The 23,591-nt window shown below is 42.4% G+C and overlaps 1 protein-coding gene across 1 annotated transcript in view; it reads right to left on the bottom strand.

Moving 5' to 3' along the window:
- Positions 1–23,585, bottom strand: part of STK26 (serine/threonine kinase 26) — a 47,248-nt gene extending 23,663 nt beyond the window's left edge. The window contains exon 1 of the mRNA XM_019536391.1: positions 23,530–23,585. Coding sequence (XP_019391936.1) covers positions 23,530–23,571 — 42 coding nt within the window. The 5' untranslated portion in view covers positions 23,572–23,585. The remainder of the gene's footprint in view (positions 1–23,529) is intronic.
- Between the last annotated feature and the right edge of the window lie 6 nt (positions 23,586–23,591).

The raw sequence follows: 23,591 nt of genomic DNA, 5'->3' as shown, positions 1-23,591 counted from the left end.
ACAGTGTGCTAGACCACGTTACACAGATATGGACTACAGCAAAGAGTGCTGTGTTAGCATCTGCCCCAAAGGTTATGCTTAAGCCCAAGCATATGCAGAACGTGACTGTACACAGGAATGCTTTGCACAGTTTAACCACCCAGCCATTTGTCTTCCAGAATATATTACTCTGTGGAAATGCTAGTCAAATTATCCTTTAAGCATTGAGAGAAACTCACGTTTTCCTTTTGCAATGAACTGAAGCTGAAAAAGATGATGCAAATACACAGAGCAAACTATGCTTCAGGGTTCAATACAAGCACAAGAACAAGTTGCAAGCATATATGCTATTTAGCCTCATCAAGCTATTCTCTACCAACTGAAGGGAACCAGGAACAAACATTTACTGACATAAAGCACCCAAGAACAGGCAGCACACCAGCAGAAAACCTGTGCTACTGTATGCATCTGTACCTAGATATTTCACACCAGGTGAATCACAATGTCAAAACTTACACTCTGACTCAGACAAGTGATTTCATACTGGTTCTCCCAATCTTAAACTGGTTGCAAGTGGCATTTAAAATTAAACTGAGAAGAAAAGGAAATGAGAGAATAGGTCATTGATACTGACAACAGCAACAGAAGTGAGCATCCCTGAAAGTCATCCAAAACAGACTACGCAGAATGCAAAGATACGCCTTCCCAAACCCACAACACTTTGTTAAAGTTGGAGAGAATGAGACTAGTTTCAATATTTGGACAGCCACGCTTTCTTGTCAGTCTGTCACATCTGAAGTCTACAAACAGCTAAAACGAGTACTTGTAGACTTTCTTTGCTAGCTAGCCACAAAAGACTGCAGCAGGACCTCTGGAAATGATGCTGCTCCAAAATGTTTGAGTCCTATGATGGCAACCATGCCTAGGTGCAGCATTTCCTGTAGGCAACTTTTAGACATCATCATGGGGCAAGAGTTTCTCTCTCTGAGAATACAAGAACTGTCATATTGGCTCAGGTCTCTGTCCATTAACAGCAATTTGTAGTGAGTTATGACACTGCCTTTGGGGCCAAGCAATTGCCCACCATCGTGGTCGTTTTAGGCAGTGCACAAATGTGAAGAGGCCATTCTGCCCCAAAAACCTTACAAACGAATACCCTGTCTCAAATGCTTGCAAGAAAGGTGCAAGAACTGTGAAGGGACCTGATCCTGCTGCCTGGAAGTCAGAGTCTGCTAACACTTATTACCCCTTTCAATAATCACTCTCATTAATTAAAAGGCATGCACCCCTGCTCAAGACTTCTAGGGATTAAGTCTATCCTCTTGGAGGCTGCTCCATTATTGGCAGATAACATGTTATGGTTAAGCCTCCCATGGTGCCACTAACTCAGTGGTCTCACTCCACAAATCTCATCAGTCTTCTGCACCTGCCTACAGCATCCACTCATTCAAATGCCTTCTGAACCATTTTTCTTTGATACCTCCCAACTCTAATCCAGGACAAAAGGTGCACGTGAACTAATCTTTTGTAGAGGTAAAGCTCGAGTTTGTAAAAATGCATTTTTATAGATCATTCTGGTCACAAAAACTACTTTGTTTGCAAGTGCCTTCTGCTCCCAGAGCACTGTACAGAACAGGACTGTCCAACTCCATCACTGGCTGCAGCAGCAGTTGGGGTCTCCGGGCTTCCCTTCCCCTCCTTTGGCTTCCACGTCTTGCCTTTGTCCCAGCAGGTAGCACTGCGTGGCACAGCAAACTGGCTGGCACAAGGCATAAAAGGTGCTATGCTCCATGCCTCTGCAACCAGTGCAAGGAATGGCTGCAAGTGTCACATTGTTAAGGACGTTACAAGAGTGCCTTTAGGGTTTCCTCTTGCCCAGGATCGTTTAAGAGAAGGACAGAGCAAGTCAAATCATTAACGCGAGCCCCAGAGGGAGCTGTCTGAACATTAAGTTTGCTCATGATCCTAGCTAAAATTAAAACAGAGTGAATTTAAGGAAGGGAAGGGAAGGAGGGATTTAAGTCTAAACTGGTTTGCTGTTATGAGCTTTCAAGGTAAGTCTTGCATTTCTTTGTTGCTGGTGCTAGATAGACAAAAATACGTCTCAGATGGGAATTCCTTTTTCCCCAATAATGATTTTATTCCTACAGGATGAACTACTTAAGTAATTTTTTTCCTAAAAGAGCACTTTACTGGATTAAAATCTCTATTTTGGTACTTTTAAGCACAAGTGGAAGAGAATAGGATGGGATTCAACACTGACAAGTGCAAGGTGCTGCACCTGGGGAGGAAGAATCAGCACCGTACCTACAGGCTGGGGAACTCCCCTCTTGTCAGTGCAGAGGCAGAAGAGGATCTTGGAGTCATCTTTGATGCCAAGATGAATATGGGCCAGCAGTGTGGGGAGGCAGTCAGGAAGGCCAACCGCACCTTGTCATGCATCCACAAATGCATCTCAAGCAGGTCCAAGGAGGTGATCCTCCCCCTCTATGCGGCACTGGTCAGGCCGCAGCGGGAGTCCTGCGTCCAGGTCTGGGCGCCGCACTTCAGGAGGGATGTGGGCAGCATGGAGAGCGTCCAGAGGAGGCCACCCGCATGATCAGGGGGCAGCAGGGCAGGGCCTACGAGAACAGGTTATGGGACCTGAACCTGTTCAGCCTCCATAAGAGAAGGCTGAGGAGGGACCTGGTGGCCTGTTACAAACTAGTCAGAGGGGACCAGGAGGCACTGGGAGAGTCTCTGTTCCCCCACGCACTACCAGGAGTGACAAGAAATACCAGTCACAAGCTGGCAGAGGGTAGACTCAAGACTAGACATCAGAAGATGCTACTTCAGGGTCAGGGCGGCTAGGATCTGGAACCAACTTCCAAGCGAAGTGGTGCTGGCTCCTGCCCTGGGGGTCTTTAAGACAAGGCTTGACAATCACCTTGCTGGGGTCGTTTGACCCCAGTACTCTTTCCTGTCATGGCAGGGGGTCGGACTTGATGATCTGTTCAGGTCCCTTCCGACCCGACCAACTATGAAACCAGTCTAAGAAGTCAGAAGCAACCAACAGATTTAATGCAGTTATCACTTCCAATTTTTTTTTGTTGTTGTTTTAAAGGGGAGTTCCTCCTTCAGCGTCCCAACACACTGGTCCCACCAGTGACATTGTACACACAAGGCTGTGATCATTAGTGAAAAAGGCAGGCAATGCCTCGAAGGTCAATTGTGCCAACAGCAAGAGCTAGGAGCCTTCTTCCCCTGCCCTCTGGGAGCACCAGCAATGGATTTTGCTTGGTAATGCACGTCAGGGAGTCTTCCCCTCATACCACAGGGAGCCAGGAATAAAGTGCAGACCTTTCACCACATTTTTGTACCAACGTACTGTAAACAGAGTATGTGTCCTAGAGATAAATACTTCCTTTTTTCTTACCCATAAGGAAAAAATCCACTCTTTCCTTTCTCTGGTTTCACTCCTCTAAAGTCCAGTTAAAACTATGAATACAAGGCATAAAAGGCTGTTGTTTTTAAGCCTCACTCCTATACCCTTCTGTAGAACCACAAGCCCAATGCCTTGAAGTTAGCTGTTGAACTTTCAAACAAGTATAGCTGTGTGGTAACTTCAGCTTCCCAGCTGTTCCTCCTTCAGAGCAAGCCAGTAATCACATATCTCTGGTGCTAGAAGGATCAAAAAAGCCTGATGGAATTTTCCAACCCTTGCCATTTTGTCTTCTCTAGGACCTGGATGCATTTGAAATGGGCAGTCACAGGTTTAAAAGGGAAGGCCAATCTTATTACATGCCTTGCACTATTTCTCTGAAAGTCTGGAGTAGGATCACAGCCAAAGTCCATCTGTCACACAGATACAACTGTAAGAATGCCTTCTTGGAAAGGGTCAGAAACCGTGAAGTAAATTTTAGCTGACTGTTTAGCAAATTTATTGGGCCGTTTTGGTTTCTGCCATTTTCCACCAATTTCAATAGAAGTACATAAACATCTACCAGCCAAGTACTTCTAGCACAGATCAAAACTCACAGCAGAGGTGACATCTTTTATTAGACTGAGATATTTGCAAAAGAAATTTCTTTATTTGCACGCTAGTACGGATGCAACTTACACTGGCCAACCTGGACTTTCAGCAGAGCACTTATTCCAGCCTTCACCCCTAGCAGAGTGGCCATCTCCTCAGCAGAAGGGTAGCTTTGTCACAGCTTCAGCTATACTATGCTTTTAGCAGCACAACTACACGCTTTGTCATACCCCTGACAAAAACTTTTGCTAACAGCACTGCCACATAGACCTGGGACAGGAGGAGACTAAAGAGATGTCACCCAGCAGCCCTCGGGCACAGCTGCCTTCATGACAGGCTACCTTTGAATTAAGCCCTTTGCATTGTGTTAGAGCTCTTTAAAGACACTGGGTAGGCAAGTCTATTTTTGCCAAGATATTTTATTTTTCTAAGCCTCTGTTCTTTAGGGGCTCGGGGTGGGGGCAGAGAGAACCCTATCCACTAAAGCAAGACATTTCTTTACCTCTATTGTTATTGTTCAATCAAATTCAGAATTGTGAAACACTGATGAGCTTTGTCTGGACCCTCTTCATTTGTATGCGAGGCTGACAGAAGCCTCTACCATTTAAGACTGTCCCTGCACAAAGCAGCTTACTTTGGTTACAGAAACAGAGAGGAAACCCCAGTTCCTGTGAATTGTGATAGCGAAGAATGCCCCTCCTAATGCTCATTTACTATCTTTCCCATTTCATGCCAAGATCACTCCACCCCAATTTACATGGATAGGAAAAGGCCATCAGGGGAGCTTGCCTCAGAAGCCAGCAACTCACCTGCAATTGTGAGAAGATTCTTATTTGGGGTGAGCAACACTGCTCCCTGGCATATGGTCACTGCAACCCCGCCCCCCAAGAAGATTTTCTGCCCTAGTTTTGCTCCCTTTGAGAGGCTGACTTACATTTGACATCTGTTGGTCAACAGGCATCATTCTCTCCAACCTACAACACCGACCCTGTACCCTCCACTTACTCGGGGGTGAAGAAACTGCCAAGAACAGATGAAAATATTTAACATGAGAAGACGAGTAGAAAAAAAAAGATCTAGGGGCATTTAATATCCTAAAAAAGGGATCCCAAATTTTGGGGCAGATAAAAACTGATTTAAAAAAAATTAAAAACAATTCTTTGAAAAAAAACCCAACACTTAATTAAATTTGAAATTGACAAGATAAGCTAAGGCTGAACCAGATATAATCAACAAAAATCATTCAATAAATGTTAATATTCAAGCAATAGATGCTTATTGCTGCACCTGTAAAAGCCACTGGCTGAGCACCTGGAACCACTCTGATGAAGTGCTTGAGCTTTTGATGGCAGTACTCTCCCCCACACGCACACAAGAGACTTTGCCACTTAAGTCATTTTTTTTTTCTGGTTAACGCTGATGTAGTCATCAGGTATACTGAGTGGAACTTAAAAAGCTCCTTGTTTTCATTTTTTTAAACCTGGAAGTAAAAGCTGGGTGGGCAAAATATGAGATTTACTATTTCTAAAACCCTGAAGGACATGGTGACCAAAAACAATCAGTTCAGTTCACTTACTGATCAGACAGTTAGACAAAAATTTGGCTGGAATGGTCTAAGCAAGGATGATCCTGCCTTGAGCAGTGGGCTCCTGAGGTCCGTTCCTTTACTTGATACAGTAAGTGTGGACAATTTTTCCTTATGCATCCAGTACATTTAGGAGAGTTATTTAACTAATTAGAACCAACTGAAAAAGTCCATTTTTATTGGACGATTTATTGGTCCATTTTAATTAAACGACCCTTTCCATTCTAATGTAGCTCAACACAAAGCATTAATAAAAAAAAGACACACTCTCAAATAAGATATCCCCATTTTATAACATGGCAAATTAAGAATCTTAAAATGTATAGAATTGTTTAAATAAATGCATATAGATATAATGCAGCCTCCTAATTTGCAAAGTATCTTGACCAACGAGAAACAATCTGTCTTTAAAAAGGAATACTGAAGTACAAATGTAAAAATATTTTTTTAAGAATCATTTAAATCATGATTAACAGAAATCGATGCTTAACAAGGTCACTCCATCCTGTCAAATTCTGCATGTAAAAGGCAAGCACTTGAGAAAGGATGCTATCCTGATGGGACTCAAAGAAGCAAAATCACAGGCAAGTAAATTTTCAGTTTTCTAAAGGTACTTTGCACAAAGAGTCACATTGCCACAAAACAAAAGCCTAAAGGGTACCTGACAAGCAATCAAAAATTGTTTCAAAGAGCATGAAGCCCCTTGCAGCCTCACAATACTGCATCCTAGAAAAGGTGCAAAGCATTTCACTCAGTAAGGTTGGCTGTAATAGAAGGCTGCTTGCTGTTAAACCTAAGCATCTGAGGTTGCAAGGTTATTTTCAGAGCTGTGGATAAAGATTTAATAACATTTTTTCACAAAAATCCATTTAGGAATGCAGAGTAAGGAAGAACAGGGAACAGATACACATCTCAGACCAAGAACCGCAAACCAAAATTCACATACATATCTAGCCGTTAAACTGCCATTAAGTCTTACAAGTTCTGTGTGCTGTGTCAAACACTCAGTTTTCCTATCCATCTAAGCCTCGTTTTCCTCCCATAAACTGACAATATAATACTAAATCTTTGATAACATGAAATAGTTTAAATCCTACTCTGTCAGGTCTTTGCGGTTTATACTTACAGTGGTTTAAATCGGCAGTGCACTCTCACATGAATACTGGAAGTAAGGACATTTGGGATGGTCTCAATTTTGTCCAAGTTTATAAATTCCTCTTTAAGAGACAAGCATTTATTTCTAAATTCTCTGAAATTATTTAAAGCTATGATTCTAAGGTTAATACCATCCATCTTCAGTCACTTTAAAAACACGTTCAAAACAAGGAAGCTGTACGCAAATCATCTCAGAAATACCTTACTAAAGAATAAGCAAATGAAGAAGGGTGAATGCACCCGAAAGCTTACAATGAACTTCTTTCCAACTACTCAGTTAGTTTAATAAAAGATATCACATCTACCCAAAGAATCTTACTAACCTAATTCAGGCATTTTGAAGAGGCTTGAACATTTTTTAAAGGTGATAAAGGTTATTTGTTAAAGAAAATGTTAAAAATTATTTCCCAAAGGCTGTCAACTTCAACAAACAGCTAAATTCTGAACACCAGGACATTAAGCTTTTCTATAGGTATTGCCAATTATGCCTTTACTATTTGAAATATATTAGACTGCTATTTGCATCAACTGTTGTAACGTGCAACTACAAATTCACTTTTCCCATTCCCAATTTTTAACTTCCCTACCTTTCGGGACTGCTTCCAGAGATATTGTGTTATTGATTTTTAGTCAAAATACAGCCATGAGTATACTGTTAATGAAGGGAATTTCGTAAAAAATCTAGTCATACAAAATATTCCAGTGTACTGCTATATGCAAACACAGCTTTGCTGCAAAACTGCCAACAAAGTTTTTATAAGGGAATTGTTACCAAAAGGAAAATTCTGAGGGTATCAGCACTCCTAAGCTAATCTCTTATCTATTATCGTATGTTCATTCATAGCTTCACAAATATGGGCAGCTATCAGATGATGAGTGAAGTTGGCAAAGATAAAGGAGAGAAACAGCCCAATGTAATGGCAGAATTGTTCTGAGAACTTGTGGAGGTTGTGCAAGGTCTCCGACTACTGGAAAAGGGCAAATATAGCATTCATGTTTAAGATGGGGAAGAAGGACCTGGGGAATTAGAAACCAGTCTGACCTCAATATCTGGGAAGATCATGAAGCAGGGGTTCAAGGTACCTACTGTGAAGTATTTAGAAGAGAACAAGGTGATTAGGAACAGTCAGCATGGATTGACCAAAAGCAAGTCATATTGCACCAGCCCAATTGTCTTCTATAAGGTCATCAACAGGATAATGACCAACTTGAAGGAGGCATCAAGTGGGGTTTTCCAGGGGCCTGTCCTAGGTCTGGTACTGTTCAATACCTTTAATCATGATTTGGATGGTGGGAGTGCACACTCAGCAAATTTGTAGATGACACCAAGTTGGGTACAGCTGCAGACACTCTTGAGGGCAAGGTTAGGAACCAAAATGACCTGGATTGACTGCAGAGCATTTCTGCAGTCTAGGAGATTCAACAAGGACAAGTGCAAAGTCCTGCACTTGAGACAGAGTAATTGCACGAACAAATACAGACTGAAATGACTGGTTAGGCTGAAGGACTGCAGAGAAGAATCTGGGGGTTCCTAGGGACTGCAAACTGAATATGAGCCAAGAGTGTGCTCTCACTGCAAAAAGCCAACAGCATACAGGGTTGTATCAAGAGAAGTGTTACTTGCAAATCAAGGGAAGGGATTCTGCTGCTCCATTTAGCACTGGTGAGGCCTCACCTGCAGTACTGTGTCCAGTTTTGGGCCCCACACTTCAATAAAGATGGGTAGATTGAAAAGAATCCAGGACAGAGCAACAAAAATGATTACCTACCTGGGAAGCAACACTTGGGAGGTAAGGCTAAGTTTATTTAGTCTGGAGAACAGAAGACTGAAGGGTGATTATAGCAAGGATGGATTAGGGCAGTAGGGGACAGGACTAGGAACAATGGCCTCAAACTGCAGCAGAGGAAATTTAGGTTGGAAGTTATGAGGAACTTGCTGGCTCTGAGGATTGTAAATCACTGGAGCAAGCTACCTACAAGTGGTGAAATCTCCATCTCTGGAAATTTTCAAGAGCAGGTTGGACAGACACTTGGCTGGGATGGTTTAGTCAGGGATGATCCTGCCTTGAGCAGGGGCTGGGCTAGATGACCTTGTGAGATCCCTTTCAGCACTTCTGCTCCCTAGGCGTGATATACACAGATAAAAAGTACAAATGTGACTTGGGAAAGCACACTCATGCCAGCTTTAAATTTAAGCTAGCTGGGGCAAAAGTAGTAAAGATGCATAGGCATGGCTTTCAATATAGATCAGCAAGTCCACAGCATCTATGCTGGGTTCCCAGCAAGTCCATATTCCAGTGCATTTCAATGGGGTGCCACAAACCTTTTCAAGGGTGCCGCAGAGTTGGCACCATCACTACACCCAGGTATAACTGTCCAGCATGCCTTTGTTTCCAAGAGGGGACATGCTGGGCAAGCCAGAAAGCAGCTGCAACAGGAGCCCCGCTGCTGCAGTCCTTCCCAGTATGCCCAGCATGCCCCCTCCTGGAACCAGATGTGGGGGGTGGTTTTTCCTGGCTGCAGATGGACAACCAACTGGGGTACGAGCCATGGGGAGGGCACTGGAATGGAGGTAACCCCTTTGCACTCTGACAAATTAAGGCTTCTTCAGCCTGGATCTACACGCAAATTGCCTGCACCTGTCAAACTGTGAACAGAGGTGAGTGAGACTGATTGGAGGCGGGGGGGGAATGGTGTTTCTTCCCCTTCCCCCCAGACTCTGCCTCAGGTCCCAGCAGCAAGTTTGCAGCCCCTGGGGAGCCCATGCTGTAGCAGATAAGACTCTGCCCCCACCTTCTCCTGTTCTCAGCACAACCCTGCCCCCTCCCCATATCCCTGTGCCCAAGGCACAGAAATAACCAGTTTTGCTGCCGGAACAGTGGTTCTCAACTAGGGTGCTGCCAAATTCAGACAAGTTATGGAGGAGTGGCTCGAGTTTAAAAAGGTTGAGAACCACTCCTTACTCTCATCTCTCACTACTATTGTTACCCATGCTAGCTGGATGAAAGCTGGTGCAGAAATGCCCTCCCACACTACCATTACATCTCCATTTTCCTGCTGGATATATATTACTAGTAGAGAGGCATCTCATATCAGTTCCTTATTTCAGTAAGGAATACAGCAAAAAGGCTCTGCTCAGTATAACTATCTTCACCAGGACTTCTGCCAGCCCAGCTGGCCATTATATTACTCAGGGACATAATTTTTCTTATTGCCAACCTAGCTACGCCACAAAATTGAATTGCTGGAGGCCTTAATGACTTCCATGGCCATGACTGGCTGTTTTTCCAACCTTTCTGCTTCCTTTCATCCAGTAGTTTCTTTACCAGTAGCAAGCTGCCAATGGGACATCAGCTGTTCTTTACTTGTGACACATACCATGTTTAAGAATGGGGAAGGCTATAAAAAAAAGTTATGAACATGAGTCAACTATTCAAACACACCCACTTAAAAGGTAAAAGACAACACACATTTAGGTAGGAGGTAGAAAGCTAGACCTCATCTCAGAAGAACAGCCAATTAATTAGATAAGGGACCATGGCTATCTAGCAGATCCTCTGAAGCAGAACAGACCTGAAACTAGTTACCATTACTGACAATTCACAGATGTCTTTTTCCTTAAGAGGACCTTCAAGCAAGCATCTCTACAAACAAGCAAATAAAAATGCATTAAAAAAATAATCACAAAATGTCTCATTTAGGCTGATCTGATGTTTTGTATCTAATGAAACCAAAAAGCAGAAAGGCACTAGGTTTTCAAAAAAGTTTTACAAACTCTCATGAGATTCCTTCCAAGAGGCATCAGGATGCCAGCACATTCACTCTGTCTTGACAATACAGACAATACAATACTCAGTTGGAGTACTGAGTCCAGTTCTGGGCACCACACTTTAAGAAGGATGTGGCCTGCCTTGAGAGGGTTCAGAGGAGGGCCAACCGCTTGGTTGGAGGGCAACAGGGCAGGCCCTATGAGGAGAGGCTGAGGGACCTGAAACTGTTCAGCCTCAGCAAGCGCAGGTTGAGGGGGGATTTGGTGGCTGCCTACAAACTCATCAGGGGAGATCAATCTTGCTGGGATCCTATGATCTCAGCTGACTTCCTGCCCTTCGGGCGGGGGGCTGGACTCAATGATCTTCCGAAGTTCCTTCCAGCCCTAACGTCTATGAAATCTATGAAATCAGCAGCAAATAGGAAGGGTCCTATTCTCCCCAGCACCACCTGGGGTGACGAGGAACAACGGCCAGCAGCTGCTGGAGAACAGGTTCAGGTTAGAAATTAGGAGGTACTATTTCACTGTTAGGGCAGCTAGGATCTGGAACCAGCTTCCTAGGGAAGTGGTCCTCACTCCTACTTTGGGTAAATTCAGAAAGAGGTTGGACAAACACCTGTCTGGGGTCGTGTGATCCCAGCATGTGCTCCAACCAGTGGTGGGGGGTTAGACTGGATGATCTATTCAGGTCCCTTCTGACCTCTAACTACTAGGAAACTATGAATACTTCCTGTGCCAAGCCCAGAGATGCTGTTATATTATCTGGATTTTTAAGAGTCTCCTGAGTTTTATTTAGAAAAGAAAACCGCTTAAGATGTAGGAGCGGATCAGTTGCTACAGCTTGCAGCTTACCTACATTAAAAGACATTATTCAAAACAAAAAAACAAAAAGCTGGGGGGGGGGGAAGCTTTTATATACCTATCTATCCATTAACTTAAAATGTTTATCCATCTGGAAAGAGAATGAGATTGTCTTTTTATCTCTGTACATAAAGCACCCACAATCCCAAATGCAAAATGGGACCTTTGGGTACTATCAGAAACCACTGCCACACAGCACTGTTGATAACTAATAGATTATTCCAAATACAGCAAGTCACTAAGAAAACTCAGTAGTTACTAAACCAAAATTGAATCTTGATAGTTAGTGAAAAGCTAAAGCCCAAATTTTAGGAAAGAAGTGGTCTATTACCTACGTCTTCTAGCAAGGCTAGGGATAGATTAGTCTTTCTTCTCCTACGGCTGGAAGATTTGTGACAGCAGCAGAATGATCTCAGACTTCTGGAGTTTCCCTGCCTGAAGATACGCAGGACTGGTAACCTGAAGACAATACCTTAACTGCTAGCTTTTGAGGGTTAGTTTATTACTATTTGTAAAATATCATGAAGTACATCAGAGAAGAGTGCTATAGAAGTCAAATATGGAAAACAACAGAGCCTTTTATGTCAAAAAATTAATGTACTAACTGTTCAATGGCAATAGTTAAATGGTGTAAAATGTATCTGAAGGTCAGCAAACTAAAAAGAGTAATTAAAAATTAATCCAATCACTTCATTTTAACCACCTAACTAACCAGAGAACTCCCAAAACAACTTGTAAGTCCTGGATAAGCATAGCCAACCCTTATGCTAAGAAAAACAAGGATGGCACCAGGACCAAAATTAGCATTCGTGTGAGGGATTTATCGTGGGAACTGAGAAAACTGCGGGTGAGAGAGCAAAAATTGATGACAGGCTAGGGATCAGGAACTGTGTGCCCTTCTACAGTAAAGAACAACTTTAAAAAACATAAAAAGCAGGGGGGGAAAGAGAGACAACATACACGGAACTTTTTTTTGGAATTCCAAAATTTGGAAAGCAGGAGAGCAGGTTGGCAAGTGCCAGAAGATGACCAGAAACAAACAGGAAGACACCTCAAATGAAAGTCAGGACTAGCAGAAAATGTTTTCTGGACAGAACAGAATGACACAAAGAGTTGGGTACATGTGCATACTTTTAGGAATTATTTTCCTCTCTGTTTTAAACAGAAATCCCAATTAGCTACCAACATTTAAACATTTAAAATGAGATGTTTACCCAATACCTTGTTAATCTATACCTGCATCACCTCTACCCCTCATATATTCATACCTAGGAAATAAGACAGAGGAACAACAACAACAACAAAACATATGTAAATGATATTACTTGGTCTCCACCATGATTTTGAATAGATTAATTAAGTAGTCTAACACAGCATAGCTCATAATAATAATAAGTGGTTCCTCTTAATTGGAGATCGCATTCTGGTCTAGATCTAGTCACAGACTCCCTCCAAATGCAGTGTTTAAGCTGGATCCTACAAATATTCCTGGCTCCACAGATCCAGCCTGGAGGAAGTCTGACACACCTGACGTTTAAATATTCTTTTGCCCTACGACATTTTGTTACCAGCCTAAAGAAACGTGTGAACCCTATTCATCTGAATTAGAAGTTTAAAGAGATAGGAGAACTGTTATAACTTCTCCTTGCCAAAAGAGCTTTTATATTAATTCTCTCCATTTTATACACTGCTTTGAAAATCTTTTACAAATTACAAAATTACCTTACAAATTACAAAAGCTGTGTTAGGAAGCATCATAAAATGAAAAATGATGCAGACTTACAATCCAATGCACTTTGTTTTTAATAGCACACATTTCCTTTCAGCCAGCTGACTACTTATCAGATCACAAGTCCATTGCTTTTGCTTTTTGCACCACCCACCTGAGAGACAATAGCATTAAAGCTTTGACACTAGGAAAAAACCACACACAGTCATGAAATGTATGCAATGTTTTCTGAATGCTAGTGGCCAAATAGACATTGCTACACAAACACAAGTACCTCCATAGGCAGAGATGCATCTTGCTTTACCTTAAAGCCATTTTATAATTTTTTATAGAAATAACATTAGCATATGATCACAATATCCCTATGTAAGTAATGGCACGTGACAGTACAGATAGTTTGAACAAATCAGCTTAGTCATTGACAAACCATAAACCCAAATGTTAGCATGTGCACAAATATCTTCTTTTTCTGTACAAGCTACTGAAACGAGATAGCTTGTACACAAAAGAACTCTCTTCCTGGTGTAGATTAAACCAGCTCCCTGAACAGTACAAGCTATAAAAGAAATTCCTTTTTGCTGGTATAACTGCATTGACAGTGTGGTTTTTGGCTGGCATATCTGTGTCAGTTAGACATGCAATTAGGTCCCAAAGTCCTAATCAACATAGTTCTGCCTTTAATTTTTGAGTACAGATGAAGCCCAAGTAAAATCATGACCTCCTGACATCTTCCCACAAGGCCGATGAGATGAATAGCCGCCGTTCTTAAAAGCAGGTGCCATCAGAAAAGCAGAAGCTGCTCTGTTGTATTTTAACAGCTCACAGAGGAACTTCAAATGGGATGGGGAGATTCACAGGCAGCTGAATGGAGCCCTTTAGAGCTTAAAATCACAAGTTTCTTGTGTCTTTGCAGGTAAGAGTAAAGAAGGCAGTCCCTTCCAGAGAGTTAAAGGTTAATAAAATTATTAAGTTTTTCTTTCCCAGTCGTGAGGAAGGGTGTTTTGCAACCAAAGGCTTATTTGCATCTTTTCCAATTATGAAGCTAGTCCACTAAAAGAGATTTTCAAATAAGTCTTGCTTATCACATATTCATTGAACCACTGCATCTATAGCAACTACCAAAAGTTTTCCACTGCATTTTAAAGTCTATTTACTGTATTTTAGCATAACAAATCAATGTCTCTTTCTAAGGATTCTATTGGGTCTAGTATTGCCATTTTGATGTGTGCAGCGCTGGTAGCTACCATATCCGATTAGAGGGCTTTCTGATACAGAAGCCATATAAATAGCTGTCAGGAATGACAAGGATACTACCTGGTGGTACATGACCTATTTTCAGGCATCTCCTAAGCTACCAAATCAGGAACATTCAGACTGTAGCAGCACCCTGATCTGCAGAAATGCCTGCCCAGGAGTATAATGGTACTCTCTTCGGGACTGAAGGGCTACTCCTCAACTGATTACCCTTGACTCCAAGGCTGAGCCTTTCCCTGAGCTACCAGCTCACCACAAACAGGAGAAACTACTGCTCTTTTTCCCTTCTTCCACTATACTCCTCTGCATTATATGAAATCCAGGCAGACTCGAGTCAACAAGTCCTGTCAACCTTTCATCCTATTTGTAGGCTTCCTGAATTGGGACTCTCCAGATTTCAGCTTCTGCCGTAGGATTGACACGTAGAAGAGCCTGGAAAGCTGACTCTTAATCATTTGGTCCATCTAGGTTATGGGTCTGCTGCTGTAGCCCAGGGGTCAGCCCACTGACTTCCCAAGCCCAAGGCCCTGGGGTTCAAGTTGCCTGGCTGCCGTGACCAACGGCTGTACATTTAAATGTCAAGGATTGGAACAGACTGCCTAGAGAAATTGTGGACTCTCCATCCTTGCAAGCTCTGAAGAGCAGGTAGAGCAGACACCTGACTGGGGTGGTTTAGTCAGGGATGATCCTGCCTTCAGCAAGGAGCTGGCCTAGATGACCTTGTGAGGTCCCTTCCAGCCCTACTTTCCTACGATCCTAAAGCCTCTTTCACAGGGTAGGATTCACAGTAAAGGCTCATGCTTCTTCCTGACACAAGTAGCAAATGAACACATGGTATAGCATGTCTCCAAAGAGCCATGCTCAGAGATGCATTAGCATATATGCAAGTCAATGACTGGTATCTTGTAATTCACGATATTGTTTTTCACCGATAAGTCCTTTGGTTGGTGAACACTTTTGGCAGAGTGGGCCTGACAGCATATCAGACTATACACTGACTGAATTTAGCTCTTCTTCAGTGCTGAGAGACAGATCCACATTCAAGATGCTGATATGCAACTAAACTAGCCAAGATAATAGACCTGCAGAATGAGAACTAGCTAGACAAGTTACACTTTAAAGAACAAATAGTGGTTCTCTAAACAGGCACACTAAAAAAGCCAATGAAGCTGCATTTGGAGGGAATTCAAACATCACTGATCAGCAATCAGAAGGAAGGAATAGGATTTGGAAGTGGCTCCTCACAATCCCTCACCAACTGTTTAGTTCTGCCAGAGAGCATGCATGCAGTTCTGCCACAGCTTTCCAGACAATTCTGCCTTTGTTGCATACTCGCCCCATAACCATTAACTTGTACCGAATTTTCAAAAGAAAACAAAAAGCCAAAAAAACCCCAAAAACAAAACATGGCACATATAAGACGAGCACCAAGAAAAGGCTTAAGTAGTACTACGGGCTTAAGTTGGCTTACTTGGTACTACAGAATTCTACCTAACCACTTTTCCACACGGCTACCAAAATTTAAGGTAATACAAGACACAATTTAGCTGGCTTAAAATAAAACAACTGATGACAGAACTGTCCAGTAATGTCAGAAGCAAAACAAAATCTCTTTTGCCAATTCAAAAAAAAGTATATTAGTTGGTGATCATTTGTTTTTCTCTTTTGAAAGTCTCCCCAGTTACTCAGCATAGATACCTGCAAATATTTTTACTACTACACCTGGGACAAACTTTGCTAGACCACCTGCCACACTGGGCTTCCAACAGAATTGAGATGCTTGCACGTAAGAATCTACCACTGACCTTGTGGCTTTGGGCACGTTGCAAAGCATCAGCAGTTAAGAGAAAAAGAAACTATTCACATTTAAAGGAATACTGAACCATCATGTTTAAAAAGAAAACAAAGGTAATATAAGTAATTTTCTGTTTTTACAGTTAATACGTGCAGTCATTTAAAAACCAGTCCCAAGTATAGGTGCATAAGCAAGCAATACTGTCAAATAAAACCAAGCGATTCCATATGTATTACTAAGCCACTCTTGTTCCTAGGTACATTCCCTCTGTTTTACGTGAACACAAAGTACAGAAAACATTTCAACATTATAAGTAAAACTTGACAGAGAAGACGGATATTTGCCATGCATTAAAAACCAACCAATGTTGATCACATCATTGGAATATTCATGAATGATCCACTGCAGAATAGCCTAACAGACAATAGCTGTGCACTTCTGAAGTGGAAAACCTAATTGCAGATGAACATTTTCATCTTTCTTGAGACAATGATGCCCTAGCCTAAACTGATAGAAGATGATGGTAAAAACAGCATAGCAATTATGGTGAAAAGGAATGCATTTGTGGTTAATGCACTCAACTGATGCACACAGAAGCTAATGCACTGGACAGAAGTATACTTTACAGCTTTGTACTCCTTCCAAACCTTCAAAAAAACCCACCAGTAACAGATCACTGGGGATTCTCTCACGCACCAGAAACTGAAGCATTTTCTAATTTCCCCATCAGCTACACCTAAGCAACTCCAAGGCAGGTACCAATGCCAGCAAAATTTGAAGAAAATAAGGCTGCACATGTATCAATGAAGTCTAATTTGTCTTGGACAACTTGATGATGATGATGAGCAAAATAGGGGAAAAAAAACAACACAGGTTGGCTACTGGAGCTCAAGCTGTTTGCAGGGCCGGCAGTTAAGAAAATACGTTTTTCTCTGCACATCAAGAGCATTCGATGCAGAAACTGCTGAAAGACTAAAAGCAGAATCCCAAAGTGCTTTTTAAAGCAGAACCATTTTAAAAGCCAAATGCTCCATAGGTCTTGACAGTGCTAAGCAGTTTCCCAGTATCTTTAGCTATGTGTTTTCTGACCCAGAATCACAAGGCAGGGAAGACAGGAAAGCTATCTATGGTATTCATCAGCATCAGGACCGCAAGGAGCAGGGGACAGCACTCAGCCACGGTGGTACGGCTCTGGTGCCTTGCTGCAGGGATACAGCAACCTGCCTCACTCTGTAGCAAGGCAGGAGTGTTTTGTCACAGTGCTTTGCCAGGCACTGCTCTGGGTGGGCTGGACAGTGCCAGCAGCAAAGGGAAGCCCAAGCCCAGTTCCTGGCCCCTCCAGCTTTTAAATGGCTGCCCCCGCCACTCAGCTGAGCAGTACTGGGGAAAGAAGAGACCAGAGGGGCTGGAAGGCAGGCTTGGAAAGCTCTCCCCGAGCCCATTTTCCCAGCCCTGATGGCTTTTAAATTGCTGAGTGGCAATTGCTGAGGGGGAGGCAAGGGGAAGTGGATACAGCCAAGTGCCAGGCTTGCAAGCCCAACCTCCCAGCCTTGCAGTAGGGGAGGAGGAGCAGTGCTCCCTGCCTTTGGCTCTAATACTCAGGACCCAAGTAAAGGGACTAACACAGCAAAGTCCCTGCTTGCTTCCGATATCAGGAACTCACCTGTGAGGAGGTGAGGAACAGCTGCCAGCTGCTCTTCCCCTCCCAGAGCACGGGATATGGAGAACAACTGCTCCCCACACCATCTCCAGACTTCAGTCTCTGGAAGGTGTGGGAGCCTGTCTCCAAGAGCAGTTAAGCCAAAGGAAAGTAGTGTGCAGACGTTCAGTTTCTTAGGAGCAATTGAACCCTGGCTGTTCCTGGGTTATTTTTCTTCCAGAGCAGCCACTTATGCTCTGGGAGAAAAAGCCTAAATGTCTGCACACTTACGTTTTCTGCCTGGAAAATGGCAATTCCCCCAGCAGAACCTGAACATCTGGACATGTGCAAGAACCATCTGAATATACCTAATTTCTGAACAGAGCGATAAACAAACTGTTCTTTGACTCGATCCTCTGCTAGAGTTTTAAGTTTCTCCACTACCTCCTTTTAAACTCAAGGATATCTACCAAAACCAGCTTGTACTTAGATGGCATAAACAGAGTGACTTGTAGTATCTGTGTGCATTACAGTTAAAACAAGGTACATTACAGCTGTGAAGCAGCACACACTTCCAACCAGCTTCAGGCACTCCATTGAAGAAAGCCTGTGTTGAAGGTACGTGACCTTGAATAAATGAGGTAAACTAAATTTATCATATCAAATGAAGCTGTCATAAAAATCCCTTCTCCATGTCATGAATCAGCTTCCTGTTGGTTTCTGGCTACAAAGTGTTATAATGTGCAAAACTTAGCTGCTGCCTGTTATCCTATTATCCACCTGATAACTATGTTCAACTAAATTACATCCAAGTGTCCCTGGAGTTGGACTGAAGGACCAAGAAAAGAGCATTACTATTAGAGACTCCCCAGTTCCCGGATTCAGACACTCATCTGATAGCCAAAGAGTAGAATCAACAGTCCTCAAGTTCTGGGCCATAGTTCAGTCTCGTGGTGCTCCCTGTTCTTCCCCATTTCTAGAAGAAGTAAGGCTCTGTATTTCAAGACAGCCGGGATGTCAGGAAAATAAAATAAAAAAAAAAAAAAAAAATAGGACAAAACACAGCCTTGTGGCCTCCAGTACAGGCAGATAAGAACTACTAGAAGATGCCAGTGAAGCAACCAGAGGGAAAGAGGAGGGCTGGAGGGAGCATTTAGGGCACAAAACAACTAGGCAGCATGTTGTCAGACCTTTCCATCCACGACAAGTATATCCAACCGGATACAAAGACACTGAATCACAGGAAGAGAAAAATAGAGATCATAAAAGATTAAAGAGCCAAAGAAGATGCTGTTCAGAATTTTTTTTGAGGGATGGGAGGGTGGTGTGGGAGAGTGGTTCCACCCTGTATACAAGTTTGTAAACTGGCCTCTTCTAAGTAATTTCTTAGAATTTTTTATTTTACCTCGTACCACCTTTTTTTTTGGACAAAAAACAAGCCAAATAATATTTCTTCCTCTAGGAGAGGCAGAGACCTCATTTGCTCATAAAGGATTTGCATGCTATCCTCACCCACAAATAATTTCTCACTAGTATCCTGTGTGCTGAATACTCTGAGATATTTTCACTAGCATTAAACATTACACAAATACAGGTTTTCCACACTAGTTTGAAACCAGGAAAGGAAGAGTTCATTTACCACTTCTCCAAGTAAAAGGCCTTATTTCTCAAGTGATCTTCTATTGAGGGTGGAGGAACCCACAGAAAAATTGTATGCCCCCTCCTTTTTGAGGGCCTGTCTTCAAAAAAAAAATCAAAAAAAGTCAGGGTTGTTGGTTGTAGCCATGTTGGTCTAAGGACATAGGCAGGCAAGGTTCTTTGTTAGAAAAAATATTGGAAAAATGTTCTTTAGTTGGAAAAAATGTTCTTTGCCAGCTTCCGGGCACAAAAATAGGTATGCTTGAAGAAGGGCGTTTGTGCCTGAAAGCTGGCAAAGAACATTTTTTCCAACCACTTAGTTGGAAAAGTCTAATACAAGATATCGCATCTGCCCAAAGAACCTTGCCTAATCAAGTCAGGCACTTATGACACTAACAATTAAGTACAAATTGCCTTTACTGTTCATAGTAACTGGCCATTCATCATACACAGGAGACACTGGCAAGTCCAACTTTAAAAACGTTGAGTAAAACGTAAGATTCAGTTAGTTACAGATGCCCAGCTCAGGCTTTCCCCATCTGAAATGAAGGATGCAGCAAAGAACCGGAATTTTCTGCTCACCTGAACTTTCTTCAGCCCCTTTCAGTTATATGTCTGGCCTACTGGATCGAAGAGGGGGAAAAAAAAGAATCACTGTACCTAAACATCCCTTCTCTAACACCAGCAGTAGCCATTATTTTCCCCATCACACACCAACCTATTAGGGGGAGACAGTTCAAGGCAGCAGAACTCCTTTCTCCCACTATCCCTACCTAGAAACACATTTCAGTTCAGCTGGATCCCTTACAGGGGTGGCAGTACAGTAAGATCTTACAGTGAGACAATTTATTCCATCAGCAGGAGCTACTTTCACTACTTTTTCCCCACAAAAAAATAGACAAGGAAAATTCAGTCAGTTGTGAAGTATAGTTAACTCTAACTGGAAGACAAGGACAACTCAAAGAACTCACAACACTAGACAACCTCAGCTGGGCTCCCACAGCTCCAAGTACCTTTCATTTTTTTATTCTAACCTTAAATATATAAAACACACTATATATCAAACCTGTAGGTAGAATACTAAACGTTTACACCGCTGAGAACTTTTATATGCACGCTGGCAATACTAAATACAGTCTTCAGTACCCATGATAGCCTTAGCTCTAAATGCTATAATTTTATGAACCAGACTTTAAAGTTCAAATGCAAAGATAACCTAACATCAAACTCTTGTGTCTGTACAAATGGAAGCTTGGCAAACAGTGAGAAGAGAATATATTTAGTGGGCTATTTGTGTAATCAGGAATTGAAAGGTACATGTTTTTTCTTCAACTGAATGTAGGCTGTACAGCAAATTGGAGTCTATGCAACCACTGCCTAATTAAATGTTTTGGTAGCTACTCATCAGAGTGATAGATAAGACTGTTTCAGAGCCTTCTATTATTGTCAGGGTTTTATAAGGTAGAGTTAAAGTTACTTTAGTGACTTCAATACGGCTTTCTAGTTTCCAGTACTGGGATGTATTTTAAATAGGAAAACATTATTTTCAAGTTATTTGGCTTAACCAAGCCAGAAAAATGTCTCCACAGCATCAATATATATATATTTTTGTTGTGGAATTAGTAAATAAGCTGAATAATAAATGACACTATTTTTGTTCATGAAATGTTCTTTTCCTTCTTATTAGAATTAAAAGGGGGTAAAGGAAAATATCAGATTACCGACTGAAGTCGTCATAGGGACAACATGAACCATCTTAAACTACTTCCACTCCAACAATAAATAAAATCCTTCCCATGTTACATACAGGGTATAAGACTATGCTTTGGAGACTAAAAACCTCCCCATCTTTCCCAGCACGAATTTTAACGTAACTATTGGGTCCCATAAATCAAAACAGGACAAACAAGGATCTGCTTAGTTTCTTAAATCAAACAGCAGGTGTTTATTTCAAAACACTGACCAGAAGCAGGTAACACTTTAACTACCTCAACAGCCCTTATTAAATAATAGTGAACAGAAGTTAGAGTTAAAAAAGGATGAAGCCACTCCCATATCCCAATCATCTCTTCCACACTTTCAGAGGAATAAGGTAAAGATTAATTTCACTGTTAACTCAAATTCTTTGCATCCTAGGAGAGCTTCTAATGATTTGTATATTGGCTTTCATAAAAAAATAAAATAACCTCCGGGGAAAAATATCTTAATTGTCAGCATCTGTACATATGTAAAAGTTAAGAAAATATGCATAAAACCTAGGCAAATATACTAAGGGGTCTGGGTTAAACTAACAACATCACTCCAGTGGAAGGAAACATATATAAAATGCATCAACTTAGAAAACAGTACTTATAATAATTTCAGGGTCCTTTTTGAACCAGAGTAAATCCTAATGGAAGAGATGAGCAATATATTCAAATATTAAAGTATAAGTATGGACTGTCTAGGATTTTGAATGAAAAAAAATGGGAGGGGAGGCTATTGAAGCGATGTAAGAAAAACCTTGTCACATCACAGCACTTAACTAAAAATAAATCTCAGTGTCCTTCTACCATCACAGCTCCCTAGCCTAAGTTTTAAATCTGCATAATTAATAATATAGATACATTTCAAATACCTAGGAAATTGGCAGGTTAAAATTCTAAGCAGCTGAGAAAGAATGATTTCATGTCTGCTTGCATCAACAGAAAGTTAGCAAAATAATTTCGTTTAGGAGAAAAATGTAACAGAATTCAGGAAATGTAAACATCCTGAAGATAAAAGCAAAAGTAGTAACTTTACCTTACCAACTTGGCCTACTTTTAAAAGTTCATTCTTTACCATTTTAGAAAGTGTATAATTACATTTGCAAATGCCTTAAATACCACATGCAGGTGGTATTGAAGATATTGTTACTAGCAGTTGTGAACCTTCCTTGATTCAGCTATTCATTCTAGCATACATCCTAAAGGCTACTGCATCATTTAGGCTACCTAAATTTCAGAGGCATGACTGTCTCATTAACAAAGAAAATACTTATATAGCTAGAGAATTGTTCATCTGTTACAGCAGGGTACTTCCAGGGGAAGGTGTTCATTCCTTTACTCTTACAAAAAGCCTTTCAAAATTCATGGGCACACACCATTGGGGAGTAAGTCTCTTGATCAGGACACTCATCAAGACCTATAATAACTAATGAGGAAAAAAGTGAGACACATTCCAAAAAATGGAACAATTTGGATTAAAAGCTAATTTAGGCTTTACATGAGAATTAAGATCTTCCAATGGGGAACTAAAGTAGCTTGTAGTCAATGCTGGTGTTGATATTGTGGACTAGAGAGAGGTAATTTATAGCCCTCTTCCTCTGCAGCCAAACAGAAGGCAGGTCATTGATGCACCTTATAGACCAGCGGTTCTCAACCTTCCTAGGATCAACGCACCCGCGGCGAGGCCTGCATCATGCCCTGGAAAATGGCAGCTCTTACCTCTCACTTGGTTTTCAGCTATGGAAAAATAAGAAGAGCATGTTTTCTGCTGCAAAAAACCTAAAAAGACCCCAGGTCAGAAAGTATTTCACTCTTACAGATTTCTAACTTGAGAGGTTCATCTTATGAACCACACTTGCACACTTAACAGTGCGCGGCACCCTTTCTCGAGGCGCCCCGGGCGCTGCAGCACCATGGTGGAGAACCAGCGTTGCAGACCCTGGCGCTGGGCACGGCGGGCGGTCCTGCGAAGGGTGCCCTGAGGTGCAAGAAGATAAGCCGATGACTGACGAGCGCAGGCTCGGACCTGTCCCCGACTGCCAGGCCGTCACACCGCCACCTGCACGCCGGGCTTGGAAACGGGGTGCCACCCCACCCACAGAGGGGCCTGCAGCCCCGCGACGGGGGCACCGCAAACCCAGCGCTGGCTGCTGCCAGCGCCACAGAGGGGTGTCAAGAGCCCAAAGAGCGGCACCGGCAAGGGACACCCCACAATGGGGTGCCCACATGCCGAGCCCCACAACGGGGTGCCAACGTGAGGCGCCCCGAGCCCCACAATGGGCTGCCACTGAGGCGCGCCCCGAGCCCCACGACAGGGGCCCGTGAGGGGCGCCCCGAGCCCCAGAGCGGGGCGACGCGGGGCGCTCACCTGCATGCCGGGCACCTGCACGGCGACGGGCGAGTGGGCCATGGCGGCGGCAGACAAAGCCG

Source organism: Crocodylus porosus, unplaced genomic scaffold, assembly GCF_001723895.1.
Source record: "Crocodylus porosus isolate Cpor-Errol unplaced genomic scaffold, CroPor_comp1, whole genome shotgun sequence".
NCBI classification, from domain to species: Eukaryota; Metazoa; Chordata; order Crocodylia; family Crocodylidae; genus Crocodylus; species Crocodylus porosus.
Note: the sequence above shows the minus strand (reverse complement) of the source record. Positions and strands in the feature narration are given on the sequence as shown.